This window comes from Schistocerca piceifrons, chromosome 6 (genome assembly GCF_021461385.2).
Source record: "Schistocerca piceifrons isolate TAMUIC-IGC-003096 chromosome 6, iqSchPice1.1, whole genome shotgun sequence".
Lineage (NCBI taxonomy): Eukaryota > Metazoa > Arthropoda > Insecta > Orthoptera > Acrididae > Schistocerca > Schistocerca piceifrons.
In genome coordinates this window covers 373,189,719-373,214,788 of record NC_060143.1, presented here as the reverse complement: position 1 = coordinate 373,214,788, position 25,070 = coordinate 373,189,719, and the positions used below count along the sequence as shown (strand labels likewise).

The 25,070-nt window shown below is 43.8% G+C and overlaps 1 protein-coding gene across 1 annotated transcript in view; it reads right to left on the bottom strand.

The window, feature by feature from the left end:
* The window catches only part of LOC124802620, a 177,566-nt gene that overhangs the window by 21,577 nt on the left and 130,919 nt on the right, over positions 1-25,070 (bottom strand). The window contains exon 3 of the mRNA XM_047263509.1: positions 8,767-8,902. Coding sequence (XP_047119465.1) covers positions 8,767-8,902 — 136 coding nt within the window. The remainder of the gene's footprint in view (positions 1-8,766; positions 8,903-25,070) is intronic.

Below are 25,070 nucleotides of genomic sequence, written 5' to 3'. Positions count from 1 at the left end.
TCCTTCTCATGGCAGTACTGTTCATATGCTATTCTCATACAAAAGTCAGATTCACTTTCACTGTAAAATCACACGTCTCTACCGATCCATTCCTCGTGAGCGTTATCGTCATCTCCTGGTTCAGTCAGACCGGCATGGTACATGACTACGAGTATAAGTTTATAACACGTACGGGTTTGCTCAAATTGTGCACTGAACATATCGTTGTCACTGTTTTGTCGCACATTCGTAAAAACACCATCAAATACGCATGCCCAATCACAATACTGTGACCACCTGACAAAATCCTGAACAATCTGCTGCGAGACGTGCAGGAAGAGAGTCGGTGAAGTTCTCGAATGTGGCATCAGAGACGTGGAGCCATGCTGCTCCAGTGACATGCGCATCTGTGTTAGGTCTCTCGATTGAGTATCAACGACGCGTACAGCCAGATCGAGATGGTCTGCAGATTCTCGATTGGGTTTTAATCCAGGGAGTTTGGTGGCCAGGAGACTATGTAAACTCATCCTCGAGCAGCATGCGTACATGTTGAGCTATGTGACACATTGCATTGTCCTGCTGGTAGATGCCATTATGCCAAGGAGCTACCAACTGCATGTAGGAGTTTACATGGCCACCAAGGATAAATGCATACTTATGTTGATGCATTGTGCCTTCCGTAGCAACGAGATCATGCTGCAAATTCCTCGCTCCCCCCTCCAGCCTGAACCCCTCAGACGTTTGTTGCAGGGTATTTGCTTTCAGACGTTTCACATCGTACATGCTCACGGTCGCCTGTGCGATGGAGTATAAAACGTGGCCGGCCGTAGTGGCCGAGCGGTTCTAGGCGCTACAGTCTGGAACCGCGCCAACGCTACGGTCGCAGGTTCGAATCCTGCCTCGGGCATGGATGTGTGTGATGTCCTTAGGTTAGTTAGGTTTAAGTGGCTCTAAGTTCTAGGGGACTGATGACCTCAGAAGTTGAGTCCCATAGTGAACCATCTGAACGCTATAAACAATCTCAAGAGAACACTGTACCATCTAGTGATGAATCGCTAGGCGACTTGAAAGCGGTAATGGGATAATAAAGATTGTATCATGGTGAAAGGCGACTGACAGCACTAATTTCTGAAAATACTTGTTTATCACAGCCGCAGCGTTTCACCTCCATAATGGACAAAATCTTTGTGCCATTGGTATGTTTTACCATTCGTCATTTCTTATTCTTAGTAGAAAGACAGGTCAAAAAGCAGTCGTATGGTTTGTTTACAGTGAGTGCTTAAAGAAACAGCGTTGTGAAAATATGGAAGTTTCATGAGAGGTTTTCGTTGACTGGTTTTCTAATCCTTAAGTTAAAGTCCAATTCAAGAATAATATCTCGAATGCTTCGTACAACTTTTGGTGATATGCCTGCTCACAAAATGCTGTTCACAATTACTTTGCAAAATTTTCAAGTGGTCCTGCTTCGTCAGCTATAAATTGAGCGGTTCGGGGAAGAAAATGTTAACCGTCAATTGAGTAAAGATAAGTATGATCACGTTATCTGTTGCGATTTCTAATGCACCGCATGCTAGTATCAAGTAATGCTATATGTACCGCTAGAAAGCCGAGTTTACTATGCAGTTTTTTTCGTCTCACAGTACTTATGTTCTTGTCTTTGACTTTAACCGAATATATATGGCACACAACAACTCAAAAACTTTTATTGTGCGTTAGCACTTACCTTTGCCGACTCCTTCGATTTGTTGAAGCCCAAACAAATCCGGTTTTTATTACTAAAAGGATCGATGGACTGCCAAACATGATTGAAGGCGATTGGTACGTGCCTCGTCATAGGACAACGCCTCAGGCACATCGAAGACTGCCGTGCAGTAGATCTTGCGTCAGCAATGAGCTATCCCAAAGATATAGTCGTGACGGGTCCCGCACAATCGAAGCTCAGGAATAGGTCTGTGTCAGGTACTATCAGGATATACTAAAACATTTCGACCGAGAAAGTGAAAAATCCATGAACGAGATCGTAACAAGAGAAGAAACTCCCTCTGCTCCCCTCTCTTACCGTACCCCCAGCAAACATCCGCCCCTCCTTCCCCGTCCCCTCCCCTTCTCCTTCTTCCTAAGCCACACCAATCTCCATCCAAAAAATTTCCTAAGTTACGTCCCTTTCTTGGAAAAAGACCAGTCTAAACCAGCATACGCATGTTTTTGTCTTGCAACAACATCTCAGTAGTTTTACCTTTCAATCATATCTTTCTTACTAACCCATGTTAGTTCTACCTTTCAATCATATCTTTCTTACTAACCCATGTTCCCCTTTTTTTGGATACTGGTGAATCAGTGGCAAGAATGGACGGGTCACAACGTCATTTACGTCCTGTGCTGTTGGCAATTGCATTATGTACCCATGTTGTATGATATATTTGTGCCATAACCAGTGTTAGTTCGTTTTCTGTATCCTCAAGTCCTAAAATGGTGAAATTTTGTACTAGGGGCAGTTTGAAAGGATATTATTAACTTATTTTGCTATATTTTTCCGTTTTAGATACAACTATTTTAATTAGTACGGGCCAAAAGAATCGCGTGTTAACTTAATGGACATCACATCACAAAAAAGTGTTAGCATAATGCTCTAGTTCGCTTCATTTCGTGTTTTTTTGGCCTAGTCATCGATGTAATTCGGAAGAAGAATGGGAAACTTAGGATCATTCTTCTTGATGACAATGCTAATGGTCACAAAGTGCGCAAAAACGTTAATTACTTGACGGAAAAGTATACCGAATTAATGTCTCATCACGAGTATTCAGTTTACTTATCACCTGAGAACATCTTTTTGCTCCCTGATACAAAACAAAAAATGCATGAACAAGGCCTCAAAGACCTCAAAGAGCTGCTGAATCCGTTTTGAGACAGCAACACCAAATCGCAGAAAATGTTTCCTAACTGGTTCAGACACTGCGAAAGCATTTGAAAGTTAAAGGCGAATATTTTGAGAAACAACACAACGATTTTTATCTAAAAATTATTCTTCCATTGTTTCTGTAATTACTTAGAAGGCTGCTCCCGTATCGCTACATCACACTGAGACTGGTTTATTACTGCTAGCTTCTGAAGTTCTGAAGTTGTTCACGGACGATGATGCACGCAGAGAGATCATGTTGACAGAAAATTATAGTACGTTGAGAATGATATACAGACGACTAACGATTGTTGCAAAGACCCTTATCAGAAGCCAAAGAAATCACCGAAAAACCCTTATTATTCCTTACGTAAGTCAGAAATCTAAAGATATGATTTCGGAATGATTCAAGGTATTTTTTCTATGCAACTCGTACACGAAAAGGCATAGGAATCAGTAATTTGTCCATTCTTTTAGGTTCTAGTGAGAGAGATTCATGGCTATTGGCAGAATGAAAATTTCTCTCTGCAGCGGAGTGTGCTCTGACATGAAACTTCTTGGCAGATTAAAACTGTATGCCGAGTCTCGGTCCGGTACACAGTTATAATCTGACAGCAGATTTCATTCATGGCTGTTATTTAACACTTCGGGTTCCCAAACAGATTGTGAAGCTGAAGAGGCAAAGAAGACTAGGAAGGCTGTGTGATTCTGCGTAGATTTTGCTAGGACAGCACAGCACTGTCACAAGATCTCCTGCGGGAAGACACTAATACCTTAGATAACGCCTGACAAAAAAGTGAAACATCTAGAAGACATGGATGGATGTCAAAGTAACTTTGCGCACGCATACACTATCGGTGAGTATGTATGTGGTTAGAACTGCAGTTCTCTATGACAGAACGGGAGTCATAGAGCATTAGTGTAACTCGTGTTTAGTGTTGTTAGGAGGTATAGGGCAGGGTATATAAGGATCGTCGTTGGCGTCAGATGTTGAGTAACCATAGTGAAGAACAAGGTGGCGCCGCACACTCATGAGAGGCAGTGTTATCAGCAGCTGACAGAGTTTGAAAGGAGCTTCAATAACTGTGTGACAATAACTGTGAGACAATGGCATGGAAATATGAGGACAGGCATTAGGGGAAATACTCTTTGGCTAATTACAAAATTGCATCATGTATGGACAAAGCAATCTGCTATGGAATATCAAAATCCAGTCAAGTGATATTTTCAAATAGGTCATTGAAGTAATGTTGGAGTACAAAAGATAATGTTTTTTATATATATAAACATCAAGTGGACTGGCAATAAAACAAAATGTTAATCTGAGTGTTAAGTTATCCGTAAGTTTGGAAATATGGCTGTCACACTATCTTCATTTGTTTTTTTTCCTTGCTGTCTATGGAATTTTAAGTATTCCTCGATATAACCACATCTCGAATGCTTCCAACTTGTTTACGGTGTTCACTTTCAACGTCCAACTTTCCACGCCATAAAAAAGCACTGACCACACATAAGTCTTCATACATCTAACTTTGAGGTTAAGATCAAAGTAATTGCTTGTAAAGTTTGCTAAATTTCTTGAATGCACTGAGGGCCTTCTCTATTGTGCATCTGATTTCCATGTCTGATGACCTATTTTCCCACAACCACGTCCCTAAGTAGTTAAATCTGTTCACCCTGTCCATGGTTTGATTATTATGCATTAATTCTGCATTTTGATGTTCATCTGAATTGCGAGTGACTCATAAATTTGGCCTTTTTGATGTTGGTATTGAGACTCATATTCCTGCTGTGTTCTCCCACTGTCGTTAGAAGATCTTGCAGATCGTTCATGTTATCTGCAATCAAGACTGTGACATCTGCGTATTTTACGTTGTTAATCCATATCCCATATACTTTTATACCTATCTCACAATCTTCAAGCGACTCGTGGAATATACACTACTGCCCATTAAAATTGCTACACCACGAAGATGACGTGCTACAGACGCGAAATTTAACCGACAGGAAGAAGATGCTGTGTTATGCAAATGATTAGCTTTTCAGAGCATTTACACAAGGCTGGTGCCGGTGGCGAACCTACAACGCGTTGACATAAGGAAAGTTTCCAACCGATTTCTCATACACAAACAGCAATTGACCGGCGTTGCCTGGTGAAACGTTGTTGTGATGCCTCGTCTAAGGAGGAGAAATGCGTACCATCACATTTCCGACTTTGATAAAGGTCGGATAGTAGCCTATCGCAATTGCAGTGTATCGTATCGCGACACTGCTGCTCGCGTTGGTCGAGATCCAATGACTGTTAGCAGAATATGGAATGGGTGGGTTCAGGAGAGTAATACGGAACGCCGTGCTGGATCCCAAAGGCCTCGTATCACTACCAGTCGAGATTACAGGCATCTTATCCGCATGGCTGTAACGGATCGTGCAGCCATGTCTCGATCCCTGAGTCAACAAATGGGGATGTTTCCAAGACAACAACCATCTGCACGAACAGTTTGACGACGTTTGCAACAGCATGGACTATCTGCTCGGAGACCACGGCTGCGCTTACCCTTGACGCTGCATCACAGACAGGAGCGCCTGCGATGGTGTACTCAACGACGAACCTGGGTGCACGAATGGCAAAAGTCATTTTTTTCGGATGAATCCAGGTTCTGTTTACAGCATCATGATGGTCACATCCGTGTTTTGCGACATCGCGGTTAACGCACATTGGAAGCATGTATTCATCGCCGTACTGGCGTATCACCCGGTGAGATGGTATGGGGTGCCATTGGTTACACGTCTCGGTCACCTCTTGTTCGCATTGACGGCACTTTGAACAGCGGACGTTACATTTCAGATGTGTTACGACTCGTGGCTCTACCCCTCATTCGATTCCTGCGAAACCCTACATTTCAGCAGGATAATGCACGACCGAATTTTGCAGGTCCTGTGCGGGCTTTTCCGGATACAGAAAATGTTCGACTGCTGCCCTGGCCAGCACATTCTCCAGATCTCTCAACAACTGAAAACCTCTGGTCAATGGTGGCCGAGCAGCTGGCTCGTCACAATACGCCAGTCACTACTCTTGATGAACTGTGGTATCGTGTTGAAGCTGCATGGACAGTTGTACCTGTGCACGCCATCAAAGCTCTGTTTGACTCAATGTCCAGGCGTATCAAGGCCGTTATTACGGCCAGAGGTGGTTGTTCTGGGTACTTATTTCTCAGGATCTATGCAGCCAAATTGCGTGAAAATGTAATCACATGTTAGTTCTAGTATAATATATTAGTCCAATGAATTCCCGTGTATCATCTGCATTTCCTCTTGGTGTAGGAATTTCAAAGGCCAGTAGTGTATGTTCTGAGTACAGGAGTGGTGAGAGTACACAGCCTTGTCTAACTCCTCTACAGGTTTTTTGTGCTTCTGTCAACTGACCGCCAGTTCTGATCTCAGCAGTTTGTTTCCAGTACAGATTTTCTGAAGAAGGAGTATCTTTTCCGTCTATGTTCAGTTTTCTCAAAATTTGTAAAAGTTTGTGATGTTGCACTCATTCAAACGCTTTTTCGTAGTCTTTGAAGTACAGCATTATATTCTTCCTCTGATCGTAGCACATTTGAACAGGTACCTGAATCGCGACCAATGCCTCTCTCGTACCTAGACCCCGTCTAAGTACAAACTATGAATATCCCATATCCCTTTCACACTTGGCTGTGATTATATATTGAATGTTCTTGAGAAATATCTTTAGTGTATGGCTCATCAGGGTAATTAGTTTGTAGTTTCTGCATTTTCTTGCACTGTTCTTCTTGTTCTGTGAACAGCGTTTACTAATAAGCCACGTACTTTGATTTGGGACCATTGCTTTTGACAATATATGTAAATGACCTAGTAGATAGTGTCGGAAGTTCCATGCGGCTTTTCGTAGATGATGCTGTAGGATACAGAGAAGTTGCAGCATTAGAAAATTGCAGCGAAATGCAGGAAGGTCTGCAGCGGATAGGCACTTGGTGCAGGGAGTTGCAACTGACCCTTAACATAGACAAATGTAATGTATTGCGAATACATAGAAAGAAGTATCCTTTTTGTATGATTATATGATAGCGGAACAAACACTGGTAGCAGTAACTTCTGTAAAATATCTGGGAGTATGCGTGCGGAACGATTTGAAGTGGAATGATCATATAAAATTAATTGTTGGTAAGGCGGGAGCTAGGTTGAGATTCATTGGGAGAGTCCTTAGAAAATGTAGTCCATCAACAAAGGAGGTGACTTACAAAACACTCGTTCGACCCATACATGAGTATTGCTCATCAGTGTGGGATCCATACCAGGTCGGGTTGACAGAGGGGATAGAGAAGATCCTACGAAGAGCAGCGCGTTTCGTCACAGGGTTATTTGGTAAGCGTGATAGCGTTACGGAGATGTTTAGCAAACTCAAGTGACAGACTCTGCAAGAGAGGCGCTCTACATCGCGGTGTAGCTTGCTGTCCAGTTTTCGAGAGGGTGCGTTTTTGGATGAGGTATCGCATATATTACTTCCCCCTACTTATACCTCCCGAGGAGAGCACGAATGTAAAATTAGAGAGATTCGAGCGCGCACGGAGGATTTCCGGCAGTCGTTTTTCCCTCGAACCATACGCGACTGGAACAGGAAAGGGAAGTAATGACAGAGGCACGTAAAGTGCCCTCCGCCACACGCCGTTGGGTGGCTTGCGGAGTATAAATGTAGACGTAGATTTAATGTTTTTACTTATTTACTTACAAAGCACCTTTAGTACATGTGAAGCCAGTAACCTGGAAAGGTCTGCAGCCAGTGAAATTAATTGTTATAATCGATCAAATCCATTAAATGAATTTGTAGCGTCATTTAAGTTACTGTGGGCTCAGAATTTAATTGACTTTAGTCATCCAGTGGTAGGAAACTGTGGTGTGTGGTCTGTAAGACCTTCAGTACACACATCATCAGATTATTTAACTTACCGCTCTATCGAAGTAGGCGAGTGTTGGCAATATGTCTCGTGGTCTTATCGTGGCGTGTTTATCTTCTGCCATTAGGTCAGACGATAGAAATGCCTCTTGCACGCTTAGAGTAGCAGATTGACGGTGACCAACTTTAAACAGAACTTGATTAATTTTCACACACATTTATTAAAATAATAACAAGCATAAAAATTACTTAACTTGGTTCTGGATGTTATTTGCAATTGACAATCTGAAGTTCCTTTGGTATTGGTACGTTAATCTTATTCTCACATATATCTCTGATACTTGACAAAAGTGTCTATACATTTATCTTCATGGCTATGTAAATGAATATGGTAATCTTATTAGGCGCAGACTGAAACTTGACTATAGACTGGTACAGACAAATGTAGAACTCGTGCAGACTGGTACAGACAAATGCAGACTGGTACATACTGGTGCAGACAAATGCAGATTGACTAATCGGATGTCTGTACACTCGTTACAATACCTCGTGCGTTCATGTATCACTGCACGAGTGTGATCCGCGAGGAGAAAAGGTTCTACGTTAGCGGCAATCTCATTGGCTGCGTTACATGTTAGTACGCGGATCGGCGGCAGCAGAATTTGGTCCGTCTCTATGGCAGCGCCATCTCGCAGTGCGGAGACAGAGGATCGCTGCGCCTGCGCTGTTGTGCTTAGTGGGGCGCGCTCTTGTGGGAAAGTTGTGTATGCGCTGACTAGTCGGAACTATGTACAAAACAGTAACGTTACATCTGGACGTGAGTCATTGACTCATATTGAAACTACAGCCAGTACTTCTTGAGGGCTATGAGACCCAGATCTGCGTACATGCGAATTCTGCAATAGAGCTGTCATTGTCGCCGTGTAGTGTAGACGGAAGCTGCGGGTGCGGCGTTGGAGTGCAGAGCGTTACGTACCGACGACGAGCATATCGCCGTGGTCTGACACGGTCTGGAAGGAGGGCGCCTCAGCGGAGACCTCGCAGCGGTAGCGGCCGGTCGTCTCCAGCTGCGCGTCCCTCAGCATCACCACGCTCTCGGAAGAGTTGCCCTCCTGCAACAAGAGACGAGGCCGTCACACACACCCAGCAGTACACGTCCACGGCATAGGCAAGGACCGTATCTGGTGTTGGTTGTGGCGTAAGAACCTGTGCGAATGATCTTAAGCTGCTCACAGAAGGGAAAAGTAGTTGCAACGTAGACGGTACCCCACTTATCTCGACGATCCCAAAAAGCTTTCTGTGCAGAATCAAAAAGTAATGTTCGCGGCACAAGCTGTGGCCGCGCCAATGACCTGACTGAAGGTAGATTACAGCCCGGAACTAGTAGGGGGAGGTTGGCGGGCCTGTCCCTCCAGCCGCCTTTTACTCGAGCGCTCACTTGATAGTTGGCTGAGTGGGGCTGGAACCCTCCTGGAGTGACTGGAACGAGGAAAAAGTCCCCACCCCTCTCCGGGATTGAGGATGTGACCTCCGGAGCCGGAGTGCTAGTGCTCTACCTGCTAGACCATACATAATTTAGTTCCAAAATATTCGAAAAGTAAAATACTCAAGAATAGTCTCGCACTTAAGGAGAAACAATTTACTTAGCACATCACAGTTCGGATTCCAGAAGGGCTGTTCGACTGAGACTTCTATTTATACATTCACTCATGAAATACTACAAGCCTTATTCAACTAAATGTCACCAGTTGGTATTTTTTGTAACCTTTTCGACGTGTCGGGTCCTGTTGGTTACGTCACTCTCTCACAAAAACTTATATTTTATGGAACTGATTGCTTTACACACTGTTGGTCTGACTCATTCTTAACAAACAGAATACTAGAAGTTGTCCTGAATGATTCAAACAACGTTGGAAGGGTAGAGAATTTTAGTGACGGGACAAAAATCACAAAGGAAGTCCAAAAGGGTTCAATGTCGGGTCCACTCTTATTCTTTGTCCATCTGGATGATCTTCGACTCAACATTCAACAAGCAGAATTAGTACGATACTAGTGTTACAGTAAACAACATTCGAGAGAAAGCAACAGAAAAAGTTGCAAAGGTCTTACAAAGAATTATTAAGCGTTTTTCGGTAAGCGGACTCTCCCAAAATTTTGACAAACCACACTACATGCAGTTCCGTACAACGCATATAGTCATGCCAAGAATTGATGTAGCGCATGAGCAGGAGTCAGTAAATAGGGTAGAATGTTTCAGATTTTTGGAAGTTCATGTTGATAAAAACCTGCACTGGAAGCAGCATGTTACTGAGCTTCTTAAACAATTAAGTTCAGGTACTTTGGCTCTTAGTATAATTGATAGTCTTGGAAGCAAATGAATCAATGTCCTCAGATATTTTGCGTATTTCCACTCAATAATGTCTTATGGAATAATTTTCTGGGGTAATTCATCACTTACAAAGAAAATATTGATTACACAAAAGTGAGCAGTAAGAATAACGTGTGAAGTTTACCCACAGATGTCAGGTAATTACCACTTTAAGGAGCTAGGCATTTTAACTACGACGTTGCAATACATGTATTTGCTTATGAGATTCGTCATAACTAGTCCATCGTAATCGTACCTACAGCAACGAAGGGAAAAATGATCTTCATTACCTATTAAAGCTGTTAGTCGCTCAGAAAGTAATTTAATATTCAGCAACAAAAATCTTTGACTCATTATGCAATAACGTAAAAGTCTGACATATAGAAAAGTAAATTTTAAATTTAACCTAAAATCATTTCTCCTAGTCAACTTCATCTATTACATGGACGAATTTCTATTTAAAAGCTGGTAACTTAATTTTTAAGTGTAGCTGTACGGGTAGGACAAGCAAACAATAAAATAACATGTTAATATTAACAGTGAACTTATATACACATCCTGTAAACTGACTGAATCCGTATCATTTCGATAAAAGAACGGTACAAATGATCAACGTAATGTGTAACTAACTAACTGATGTAAGTTACGGTAGGCCTAGTAACTACTAACCGCACTGCACTTCAGAGTGACTCAGATATGTGACACTATTTTGCAACGTAGTCGGAACGTTCGAACAGTCGTTCATTCCCTCAATGATAGATATCAGCTCCTTGGGCGCGGAGATATTCGAGAACCTTTGTGTGAACTCCATCATCGTAGCAAAACCTCTTCCCCTCCCCCCCCCTTCCCCCATATGTTCTTTCAGGTTAACGAGTGCATGGATATCGTCGCCTGTGGTCGATGTCGACGGCCTTCGTTCCCCATCATTACTCACCTGTATGGAGCACTGGTTGCTACCATTTCACTACGGCTTTACTCGACATTTCATTTGGTACATACAGCGCCAGAACTTCACGGTGAATCTGTGTGCAGTTTAGACGTTTTGCCCACAAGACCCGCTCTAACCTCCGTACTTGGAGTACGTTTCCAGTGGTCGTCACTTCATTCTCACAATGGGATGCACCTGTTATCTGTATCGAAAGAGAACTTTGTCTACAGGGAACTCCGAATACGTACACTCTGATTGCGCAGTGGTCCTACAAGGAGAGAATGCCTACTCGTCATCGCCGAATACGTCCAAATGCATGGTGCATGTAGGGCGTAGTGAGACAAGAAAGTGCCCCAAGTAGAAACTCCAGATGGCAAAGCGTTAATGAGATAAAAGGAATTTTGATACGGATCTACACTCCTGGAAATTGAAATAAGAACACCGTGAATTCATTGTCCCAGGAAGGAGAAACTTTATTGACACATTCCTGGGGTCAGATACATCACATGATCACACTGACAGAACCACAGGCACATAGACACAGGCAACAGAGCATGCACAATGTCGGCACTAGTACAGTGTATATCCACCTTTTGCAGCAATGCAGGCTGCTATTCTCCCATGGAGACGATCGTAGAGATGCTGGATGTAGTCCTGTGGAACGGCTTGCCATGCTATTTCCACCTGGCGCCTCAGTTGGACCAGCGTTCGTGCTGGACGTGCAGACCGCGTGAGACGACGCTTCATCCAGTCCCAAACATGCTCAATGGGGGACAGATCCGGAGATCTTGCTGGCCAGCGTAGTTGACTTACACCTTCTAGAGCACGTTGGGTGGCACGGGATACATGCGGACGTGCATTGTCATGTTGGAACAGCAAGTTCCCTTGCCGGTCTAGGAATTGTAGAACGATGGGTTCGATGACGGTTTGGATGTACCGTGCACTATTCAGTGTCCCCTCGACGATCACCAGTGGTGTACGGCCAGTGTAGGAGATCGCTCCCCACACCATGATGCCGGGTGTTGGCCCTGTGTGCCTCGGTCGTATGCAGTCCTGATTGTGGCGCTCACCTGCACGGCGCCAAACACGCATACGACCATCATTGGCACCAAGGCAGAAGCGACTCTCATCGCTGAAGACGACACGTCTCCATTCGTCCCTCCATTCACGCCTGTCGCGACACCACTGGAGGCGGGCTGCACGATGTTGGGGCGTGAGCGGAAGACGGCCTAACGGTGTGCGGGACAGTAGCCCAGCTTCATGGAGACGGTTGCGAATGGTCCTCGCCGATACCCCAGGAGCAACAGTGTCCCTAATTTGCTGGGAAGTGGCGGTGCAGTCCCCTATGGCACTGCGTAGGATCCTACGGTCTTGGCGTGCATCCGTGCGTCGCTGCGGTCCGGTCCCAGGTCGACGGGCACGTGCACCTTCCGCCGACCACTGGCGACAACATCGATGTACTGTGGAGACCTCACGCCCCACGTGTTGAGCAATTCGGTGGCACGTCCACCCGGCCTCCCACATGCCCACTATACGCCCTCGCTCAAAGTCCGTCAACTGCACATACGGTTCACGTCCACGCTGTCGCGGCATGCTACCAGTGTTAAAGACTGCGATGGAGCTCCGTATGTCACGGCAAACTGGCTGACACTGACGGCGGCGGTGCACAAATGCTGCGCAGCTAGCGCCATTCGACGGCCAACACCGCGGTTCCTGGTGTGTCCGCTGTGCCGTGCGTGTGATCATTGCTTGTACAGCCCTCTCGCAGTGTCCGGAGCAAGTATGGTGGGTCTGACACACCGGTGTCAATGTGTTCTTTTTTCCATTTCCAGGAGTGTATCACCATGTGCACCGTATCAATTGTCCCCGTGACAGTGTGTTTAGGAAGCGGTGTTTGATCCTAGCGGTAAGAGCCTATGCCTATACTTCTTGTGCTTATATATACATTAATAAAATAAGCTATTTGATGTTGTTGTTATTTGTGAAGTCAGTAGTGTACGCATAGCCAAGTAGGACAAAAATATTTGCGACCTTTTCAATACGAAATCCGATCTCTTACAGCTTTCCTTTTTTTTTAATTTTATTTTGTTCTTTATCGTTCGTTTCATTTGTTCGGTGTGGACGTCCCATTACATCCGCCGAAGTTCGTCGTTGATCCAGACACGCAGTTTTTTTATTATAGTGGGCAGCTGACCTTTTGACCGAACACGCTGAGCTAGTGTGCCGGCAGACGTCAAGCCAAACACCGCTTCCTAAACACACTGTCAAAGGGTAATTGATTAGGTACACATGGTGATAGATCCGTATCAAATTTTATTAATTTCCTAAACGCTTGTCCATTTGGAGCTTCCACTTGGGGCACTTTGTCTCACCACACTCTACGTTGTTGTTGTGGTCTTCAGTCCGGAGACTGGTTTGATGCAGCTCTCCATGCTACTCTATCCTTTGCAAGCTTCTTCATCTCCCAGTACCAACAGCAACCTACAGCCTTCTGAATCTGTTTAGTGTATTCATCTCTTGGTCTCCCTCTACGATTTTTACCCTCCGCGCTGCCCTCCAATACTAAATTGGTGATCACCAGAATATGTCCTACCAACCGATCCCTTCTTTTAGTGAGGTTGTGAATTTCTCTTCTCCCCAGTTCTATTCAATACCTCCTCATTAGTTATGTGATCTACCCATCTAATATTCAGCATTCTTCTGTAGCACCACATTTCAAAAGGTCTATTCTCTTTTTGTCTAAACTATTTATCGTCCACTTTTCACTTCCATACATGGCTACACTCCATACAAATACTTTCAGAAATGACTTCCTGACACTGAAATCTATACTTGATGTTAACAAATTTCTCTTCTTCAGAAACGCTTTCCTTGCCATTGCCAGTCTACGTTTTATATCCTCTCTACTTCGACCACCATCAGTTATTTTGCTCCCCAAATAGCAAAACTCACTTACTACTTTAAGCGTCTCATTTCCTAATCTAATATCCTCAGCATGACCCGATTTAATTCGACTACATTCCGTTATCATCGTTTTGCTTTTGTTGATGTTCATCTTATATCCTCCTTTCTAGACATTATCCATTCTGTTCTGATGATCCTCCAGGTCCTTTGCTGTCTCGTACAGTATTACACTGTCATCAGCGAACCTCAAAGTTTGTATTTCTTCTCCATGGATTTTAATTCCTACTCCGAACTTTTCTTTTGTTTCCTTTACTGCTTGTTCAGTATACAGATTAAATAACATCGGGGATAGGCTACAACCCTGTCTTACTCCATTCCCAACCACTGCTTCCCTTTCATGGCCCTCGACTCTTATAACTGCCATCTGGTTTCTGTACAAATTGTAGTAGCCTTTCGCTCCCTGTATTTAACCCTTACGACCTTCAGAATTTGGAAGAGAGAATTCCAGTCAACATTGTCTCTAACTCTACAAATGCTGGAAACGTACGTTTGCCTTTCCTTAATCTATTTTCTAAGATAAGTCGTAGGGTCGTATTGCCTGACGTGTTCCAACATTTCCTTGAAATCCAAACTGATCACCCCCGAGGTCGGCTTCTACCAGTTTTTTTATTCGTCCGTAAAGAATTCGTGTTAGTATTTTGCAGCCGTGGCTTATTAAACTGATAGTTCGGTAATTTTCACATCTGTCAACACCTGCTTTCTTTGGGATTGGAAGTATTATATTCTTTTTCAAGTCTGAGGGTTTTTCGCCTGTCTCATACATCTTGATCAGCAGATGGTAGAGTTTTGTCAGGGCTGGCTCTCCCAAGGCTATCAGTAGTTCTAATGGAATATTGTCTAAACCAGGGGCCATGTTTTGATTAAGGTCTTTCAGTGCTCTGTCAAACTCTTCACACAGTATCATATCTCCCATTTCATCTTTACCTACGTCGTCTTCCATTTCCATAATATTGGCCTCAAGTACATCGCCCCTGTATAGACCGTCTATATACTCCTTCCACCTTTCTGCTTTCTCTTCTTTGCTTAGAACTGGGTTTCCATCTGAGCTCTTGATATTCATGCAAGTGGTTCTCTTTCCTCCAAAGGTCTCTTTAATTTTCCTGTAGACAGTATCTATCTTACCCCTAGTGATATACGTCTCCGCATACTTACATTTGTTCTACAACATTCTTTTATGATTCTTGAACCAATTGTTAGCTATGATTAACTTATGCTCTGTGCGAAATTCTACCAGTCGGCTTCCTCTTTCATTCCTCACCCCCCATTCCATATTCACCCACTATGTTTCCCTCTCTTCCTTTTCCTATTACCGAATTTCAGTCATCCATGACTATTAAATTTTCGTCTCCCTTCACTGTCTGAATAATTTCTTTTATCTCATCATACATTTCATCAAACTCTTCGGCATCTGAGGAGCTAGTCGGCATATAACCTTGTACTACTGTGGTAGGCGTGGGTTTCGTATCTCTCTTGGCCACAATAATGCGTTCACTATGCTGTTTGTAATAGCTTACCCGCATTCCTATTTTTTTTATTCATTGCTAAACCTACTCCTGGATTACCCCTATTTGATTTTGTATTTATAACCTTGTAGTCACCTGACCAGAAGTCTCGTTCCTCCTTCCACCGAACTTCACTAACTCTCACTGTATCTAACTTTAACCTATCCATTTCCGTTTTTAACTTTTCTAATCTACCTGCCCGATTAAGGGATCTGACATTTCACGCTCCGATACGTAGAACGCCAGTTTTCTTTCTTCTGACAACGACGCCCTCTGAGTAATCCCCATCCGGGCATTCGAATGGGGGACTATTTTACCTCTGGAATATTTTGCCCGAGAGGAAGCCATCATCATTTAACCACACAGTAAAGCTGGATGCCCTCGGGAAATATTAAGGCTGTAGTTTCCCCTTGCTTTCAGCCGTTCGCAGTACCAGCACAGCAAGGCCGTTTTGTTTAGTGTTACAAGGCCAGATCAGTCAGTCATTCAGACTGTTACCCCTGCAACTACTGAAAAGGCTGCTGCCCCTCTTAGAGAACCACACGTTTGTCTGGCATCTCAACAGATACCCCTCCGTTGTGGTTGCACCTACGGTACGGCTATCTGTATCACCACTGAGACACGCAAGCTTCCGCAACAACGGCAAGGTCCACGATTCATGCGTGGGGAGGGGGGCGGGGGGGGGGGGAGGGGAGGGGGGAGGGGGAACCACACTCTTTATGTACCATGAATTTGTACGAATTTGGCGATGACCAGTAGGTGTCCTCTTCTTGTTAGCTTGGGACGGAATACGTAACTTAATTTAACAAATGTTGTTCAGCTACTAGAGTGACTGCTTTTCTTGTTCTTTGTGCTTTATGAAGACATGAACAGCAGAACGTCATATTTAAGTAATACCCTATATTTTTTATACGGTTATCCGCTTTTTCCCCTCGATGCCTATTCAAAACCATATGACAGTGTATAAATCCCATAAACATGGCGTTATTAAAAACAGAACACCGGAGTGACTCGTCTATACTGGATCACAATGTAGCTGCCCGGTATAACGTAACCCGCCCATTTGATGGGGTTGCAGCAAACAAACGTAACATCAGAGAAGAAATCGTGTTTGGCGGGGATTTGATGCTGTGTCCATCGACAGAAATGTACACGATTTGGAACTCTTTCCGCTAAATTGCTGCTTAACTGTACTCGGTTAGGAAGGCGAGTGTTCATCAGAGACAGGGTATCATCAGGAGTGTGCCAGGGAAATGCGATAGGACCGTTGTTGGTCTCTGTATATATCAGTGATTTAGGGGACAGGGTGGGCAGCAATCTGCAATTGTTTGCTGATGATGTTGTGGTGTACGGTAAGGTGTCAAAGTTGTGTGACTGTAGGAACATACAAGACGACTTAGACAAAATTTATAGCTGGTGTGATGAACGGCATCTAGCTCTAAATGTGGAAAAATTTAAGTTAATGCTCATGAGTAGGAAGAACAAACCCGTAATGCTCGGATACAGTATTACTAGTGTCCTGCTTGACACAGTCAAGTTTTTTGACTATCTGGGAGTAATGGTGTAAAGCAATATGAAGTGGGATGAGCACGTGAGAACTGTGGTAGGATAGGCAAATGGTCAACTTCGGTTAATTGGCAGAATTTTATGGAAGAGTGGATCACCTGTAATGGAGACCGCATATAGAACGCTGGTGCGATCTATGTTTGAGTACTGCTCGAGTGTTTGGGATCCGTACCAGGCCGGACTGAAGGAAGACATCGAAGCAATTCAGAAACGGGCTGCTAGATTTGTTAGCGGCAGGTCTGAACGACAACTAATTGTTAAGGAAATGTTTCGGGAACTCGAATGGAAATCCCTGGAGGGAAGGCGACGTTCTTTTCGGGAAACGCTATTGAGAAAATTGAAGCTGACTGCCACACGATTCTGCTACCACCAACATACATTGCGCGTAAGGACCGCGATGATGGGATACGAGAAATTAGGGCTCTTACGGAGGCATATAGATAGTCGTATTTCCCTCACTCTACTTACGAGTGGAAGAGGAAAGGAACTGACTAGCAGCGGAAAAGGGTACTTTCCGCTACGCACCGTGCGGTCGCTTGCGGAGTATCTATGTAGATGTAGACGTAGATGTAGAACTGGTGACGTTTAGAATGCTATGTATACTGGTTTTCGCAATGTCAGTCTCCTGTTTAAGATGCCGCGCGTTCATGTGTCGATTCCATACAACAGAAGCGACAACGGTAACTTCGGTGTCTTTTTCTGTGTGAGTTCTGAGACGATTGCGCAGCCTTGGGTTGAAACTTCCGGTTTCCTCAAGCTTCGTCGTGATGATGGGGATATCGCTCCCTGTAGAATTTCTCTGACTGAGTGACTCTGCGCCAGGCAACGGCCTTGCCGCAGTAGATACACCGGTTCCCGTGAGATCACCGAAGTTAAGCGCTGTCGGGCCTGGTCGGCACTTGGATGAGTGACCATCCGGGCCGCCATGCGCTGTTGCCATTTTTCGGGGTGCACTCAGCCTCGTGATGCCAATTGAGGAGCTACTCGACCGAATAGAAGCGACTTTGGTCAAGAATACCATCATAACGACCGGCAGAGCGGTGTGCTGACGCCACGCCCCTCCTATCCCCATCCTCCTCTGAGGATGACACGGCGGTCGGATGGTCCCGATGGGCCACTTGTGGCCTGTAGACGGAGTGATGAGTGACTCTGCGCCACCTCAATCACAGTAAAAGTAATGTAATGGTGATCCAGTTTTTAATCAAGTACTGCCTTTACTGTGCATATGTATCGTTTAAATGTACTAGAGTTTAGCACTACATGCACCTGTATTGTAAATAAGAAAACATTACTGCAATTATTGTTCTGCTAAGTTGCATTCTCTATAAATGTGTAGCATGTCTACCATCTCTTATTTGGTCTACGTGTTTAAGTGAAGATGGTTGACTGAAGGATCATTATGCATTTTCCTTGTGTTTGCGTTTGTGTACTGTCACTCCAGCAAGTGGACAAGTTATGTTACCTTGCGCTGTATGTTAGTCCAGGAGAGTCGAAGTCAGTTTTTTGTTACGTTTCTGATAACGGTTATGTGCACTTTCGTATGATCATTACGGACAAGGTCACAACAAAGCCAATCTCTCCTTAGTAGCAAACAAATTTTGGCTTGATACGTGTTTTATATTTTGCTTCTGGACAAAGAGTTATTTGGGCTGGTCAGGAAAAAAGGGACACTAAGTATAGTTTGGGATAGAGTAAGGGATGATGGTAATGGACGAATTTAAAGCAAAAGAGGGGAAAAGTTAAAAATGTCTCTTAGTAGGAAACTTGTTTAATACCTTGAATGGTAAAAGAGATATTCGAGTAGAATACTCTTAAAACAACCCAACTTAAAGCGTCCCAGCTACAATGGTTCAAGAAAAACCCAAGTTGAAAACCAGTATGGATAGAACCAATTTAATTTAATATGAGATTGACAGTGAGCTTGTAATGAAGATGGACATTCGCGCTCATTTAAATGAGGAATATAATCCACTATGGCAGACCGTTACTAGAAGATCATTTGTATTGTGACTACTTCAACATAACCACTAAAAGGTTTTAAAGCTTTGCTTGTATTTATGTCTTATTTACCTATGAAATATTGAATAATTTGTCAATTATTTTATGGAATTCACCTATTGACAAAGGAAAAGCTAACAACTGCCATTTTTCCCTTATAACTAAATTTTTTGCAAAAAAATTTAATCATTATGCTGTATTTAAAAATTAGTTTTTTATTTCATTGTTCGTAAAATTTTCTCAGAAGAAGTCGGTAGTGTTTTCGCATTGATATCAGCAGAAGCAGACGAATAACTAATGTATTTGAGTTAGATTTATTAATATTCTCTGTCTGCAGCAACAAAAATTAATAATACAGATATGGGTAATGTCATAATAATGAATGAAATGTATTTTACATTATACAACAATAGTGATAGATATTCAGTGACTCAAGTCATTTCTAGACACTCACCATATTCAGGATACAGGATGTTTACAGAGTACTGTCTCCCTGTTAATGAAAATGGAAAACATAGTAAATATTCAGAGAAGTACCGATTCTTTCTGTCTGTCTACCTTATCCTCTCACCCCTACTCATATGTTCCTTCCACCTCCATCGTGTCACTTCTGCCTCTCCTTGTTTTTCACCAGTTCACTAACACTCTACACCTTCGGCCAAACCCACCCATGCACATCTCCCTCCTCCCATTTCTTTCTCCCTCTCATTCTCTCTATCCCCTCCTCTATCGATTTCAATCTGTCCTCAGCCATGATTATCAGCTTGTGTAGCCCTGGCAATATATTTCAACAAAGCAGGCACATACTTCACCCATTACGCATCTGTCAATTGAAAATCATTTACTTGCCCGTGAAGTACAGGTTGCCTTAAAAAGCAGATTGATAAATCAGACTGATACTACACCAACACAACAACTTTGCATGCAGGGCAGTCAAATGTCGGCGCCCAGAAAAAAAAATCTTTTCTTGTCCCTGACACGTAGGCTGGTCTGAAAAGCCATTTGATCTGGCAGGCCAATACTGTTCCTATCCAATACGAGTGTCATGTAGGGGCTGAGGAAAACATGTTTTTATCCTATCTCCGCTCCCATTGGAGCTACGACATTAAACCACACACACACACACACACACACACACACACACACACATTCTTCCTGAAAAATAATGCAAGTTCAGGTTATCATGCCTTCTCTTCCCTGCTACAGCAGTGCCTGTCAGTTATATGAAAAGAACTTTGATAGTTTACTTAGGCGAATTGAAATAACCCAAAGCTAATTTTGCTCTTCCGAGCGGATTTTACGTAGACAAAAATTTTGCATGTTCCTAATTACTACGAAATCAGGTTCACAAAACCATTCTGATTATTTAATGCCGAGCAATGTACTTAGGTGTCTCTAATTGCTCATGAGTATGCTGCCATCACACGGCTCACGCTTGCTTAACAAGCAAGCCGTAAATTAATTACGATATGTAAGGCAACATAATAGCAGGTACTAGGTTTTGATGACGCATGGTTCTTCACGGACAGACGCAGTTAGAGCACTGAACATTTTAGCAGACTAGTGCCAGCAGCTCTGGTGGAGATGCGGAGCTGCGAGGAGGTGATGACGGCCGGCGCGGGAGGCGGCCATATATTTCGCCGGAAACACGGCACTCTGCCCTCCCCGGCTCCGCTGCAATTCATGGCGCGCCGGCGACCAAATTAAAATACCGCGTCGCCGTGGCGACAGGTGGCGCCGGTTAATTCGCGCTGTTTAGCTGCAGGTGCGGCTCGCGAGGCGTGCGACGTACGGTGCGAGCCGGAGTCGCCGCAATTTGCAGTGAGGTGCGGGTGGCGTGCTACAAGGCACTGCTTTCAGCACACAGCGGCCGAGCGCGTACATCCTGCCCGTGGACACCTCTGTTTGGCAAGCTTTGGCCCCAGCACGCTACGCGTCGTCACCAGATTAGAATAGACGAGCCTGACGAGAGTGGAAAATAACTTTCGGTATGACGAAACACGGGCACGAACAACGTTGGACCTGTCATGTTAGTAAGTCTAGTCACACTCCTTACTTAAGTTAAAACTTAATGAGTGTTAATAGCAGTGGTTACAACTGTAGATGCTACAGTTGTAACGGCTGCAGGCAAAGTAGTCAGTAGAACATCTTTCATCACGTAGTGGAGTATCCGATACATACACTACTGGCCACTAAAATTGTTACACCACCAAGACGACGTGCTACAGACGCGAAATTTAACCGACAGGAAGAAGATGCTGCGATATGCAAATGATTAGCTTTTTAGAGCATTCATACAAGGTTGGCGCCGGTGACGACACCTACAACGTGCTGACATGAGGAAAGTTTCCAACCGATTTCACATACACAAACAGCAGTTGACCGGCGTTGCCTGATGAAACGTTGTTGTGATGCCTCATGTAAGGAGGGAAAACGCGTACCATCACGTTTCTGACTTTGATAAAGGTCGGATTGTAGCCTGTCGCGATTGCGGTTTGGTGTATCGCGACATTGCTGCTCGCGTTGGTCGAGATCCAATGGCTGTTAGCAGAATATGCAATCGGTGGGTTCAGGAAGGTAATTCGGAACGCCGTGCTGGATCCCAACGGCTCGTATCTCTAGCAGTCGAGATGACAGGCATCTTATCCGCATGGCTGTAACGGATCTTGCAGCCACGTCTCGATCCATGAGTCAACAGATGGGGACGTTTGCAAGACAACAATCATCTGCAGGAACACTTCGACGACGTTTGCAGCAGCATGGACTATCAGCTCGGAGACCATGGCTGCGGTTACCCTTGACGCTGCATCACAGACAGGAGCGCCTGCGATGGTGTACTCAACGACGAACCTGGGTGCACGAATGGTAAAACGTCATTTTTTCGGATGAATCCAGGTTCTGTTTACAGCGTCATGATGGTCGCATCCGTGTTGGCGACATCGCGGTGAACGCACATTGGAAGCGTGTATTCGGCATCGCCATACTGGCGTATCACCCGGCGTGATGCCCATTGGTTACACGTCTCGGTCATCTCTTGTTCGCATTGACGGCACTCTGAACAGTGGACGTTACATTTCAGATGTGTTACGACCCGTGGCTCTACCCTTCATTCGATCCCTGCGAAACTATACATTTCAGCAGGATAATGCACGACCGCATGTTGCAGGTCCTGTACAGGCCTTTGTGGATACAGAAAATGTTCGACTGCTGCCCTGGCCAGCTCATTCTCCATATCTCTCACCAATTGAAAACTTCTGTTCAATGGTGGCTGAGCAACTGGCTCGTCACAATACGCCAGTCACTACTCTTGATGAACTGTGGTATCGTGTTGAAGCTGCATGGGCAGCTGTACCTGTACATGCCATCCAAGCTCTGTTTGACTCAATGCCCAGGCTTATCACGGTCGTTATGACGGCCAGAGGTGGTTGTTCTGGGTAGTGATTTCTCAGGATCTATGCATCCAAATTGTGTGAAAATGTAATCACATGTCAGTTCTGGTATAATATATTTGTCCATTGAATACCAGTTTATCATCTGCATTTCTTCTTGGTGTAGCAATTTTAATGGCCAGTAGTGTAAAATGCGAGCAGCCTGAGAAAATATCAGTTCCCTTTAGCAGCTGTGCACCAGCGTAGTCGTTGGTCCTAGTCTTGGAAGAAGCGCTGAAAGGCTTCAACTCGTAGGCCTTTAACATATCGGTCACAGTCTTTCGAAGTTTCTCCAGGGTCCCAAAATGATGTCCTTTTAAGACTTTTTCAATTTCGGGAAAAGAAAAGAGTCACAAGGACTTAGATCAGGTGAACAGGGGGTCTGTGGAACGACAGGTGCACCTTTTGAGGTCAAAAATTCCGTGGTGGGTGTGACCATATGGCATGGGGTGTTGTCATGGTGCAGCATCCACTTCATTGCAATACGATATTGCAGTGCTGAGTTTTTCTGAATACGATGCACGCATGCATGCATGTCCAAAGGAACGTTTCATCGCTTTGAAAGTATCACAGACACTACAGTATCGCATGTATATACCGACACTGGGAAAATGACTTACAAGTATGGCCAGTACAGGAATATACATAATGGTTATACGAGCACAGGTTACAGACGCATGGATGACGACATATTGAAGTTTCGCTGGCCGCGCTTCGTGCACGGATAGACAAATGGTAAAGCGGTCGCTAGGGATCAGCGGAAAATGCGGTTTCAAATCCAGGTTCGGCATACATTTGCATTGTCGTAATTCGATTCTAGAGCTGTGGTTGTTCATATTCGAAATTGCGAGTACACTTAACGTGCTTATTTGCAATGTCCGGTCTCCCTTAATTCACTCTCTTTCTGAGTCTTTGAAGAGCATCTTTGTAAAACACTTGGTTGGTATTATTAAACATCGGTCTGAGCACACAACAGCACGCACACGTTCGTCATTTTCGTCAGTTTTTGAAGTTTTAGGCCTCCCTGAGCGAGATTCATGTTCAACATGTTCTCGGTTCTCCAAAAATGATTTGTGACAGCGAAAAACTTGTGCCCTTGATAAGGAATGTTCCACGTAGGCGTGTCACATACGCAGGTTCCCCAGGTTTAGCACGGAACTTTATGGCATAACGTTGTCCTAAGTTCCGCTTTTCCATTTACGTAACACACAATAAAAACACAACCTCACTGTTAGCGTTCTCAAAACTAACGTGATGGCTGTACGGAGCTTAAACTCTAACTGAGCATCTACAAGGGATGAACACACTGGCCTACACGAGTAGAACAACGCAGCGTTGTCAGATCGCTTGCAGCGTCGTTAGCCTTATCATTTTTCTCGCAGACATAATATTCTTATACATATTGAACAGAAAACATGAATTTAATATAACAAACAATGGAAAATCTAGGTAGGAATATCAATAATGTTATGAAAAGGATAGATTGCTATTCACTTTCCGACCGCTGCTGAAAATGGTGGTCGTGTGAGCGTGAGGTGTACTTGCTTGTATCAACGTTGTGTGTTTTCTCTTCTGAAGAAAGCTCTGACCGGAAGCTGAATGCCTAATAGTCTTTTCGTTGCGTTTGTCTGCAACCAACGTGTCATCTTGCCGATGAGTAGCAATCTTATCATTTTCATAATATTGTTGAATTTAACATAAAATTTACCATCCTTTAGAAAAAAAATATTTCTATGTTTTCATTATATTTGAATATTGTAGTTACATCTGAAATAATACGTATTTACAGTTATTATTATTGTATTTAGTGTTCCGGTATTTGTCATGAAAGATAAAATTCTTTTTTATGTAAGCAACTGATCATATGTAGCTTTCTCTGGATGTAAAAAATCGACATTTAATTCCAGCATCTTTGAGCAACAATCATAGATGTTGCGTCGTTGGTCAGTTTGCTACGAAGTGTTGAATGGTTGAGTTTTCGAGTTGTGGCGCTAAAAATGGCCTGTTTTATACATGTTGAAACATGCTAATTTACGCTTGCGGGAAGACTAGTAATTTGTAATGTTTATTGCATATTACGTCAACACAGTTTTGCGAGCTGTATGTATATTATTTCGTCGTATATACTTTAAAATTAAAACCCGACTTCCTCTCACAAGAAGAAGGACCATACAACTGGGTAATGAGCTTACTAATAATTCATCAACCTACAAACGGATATTGAAAGTTAAGTACAAATCATTAACTTTGTTTAGTTTTACCTGCACTCGCTCGTTGTAATACGCATGTATTAAACAAACGTAAGCAAAGTAAAATTTTGCAATGTTCGTAAAGTTTTAATACTACGACTGTTGTAGTCAACAGAGCAAGGTGGCGGGTTAGAGTGTCCAGTTATATACACTTCTTTTATCCCCATAAGATATTAGGGCAGGCCCGCATCTCGTGGTCGTGCGGTAGCGTTCTCGCTTCCCACGCCCGGGTCCCCGGGTTCGATTCCCGGCCGGGTCAGGGATTTTCTCTGCCTCG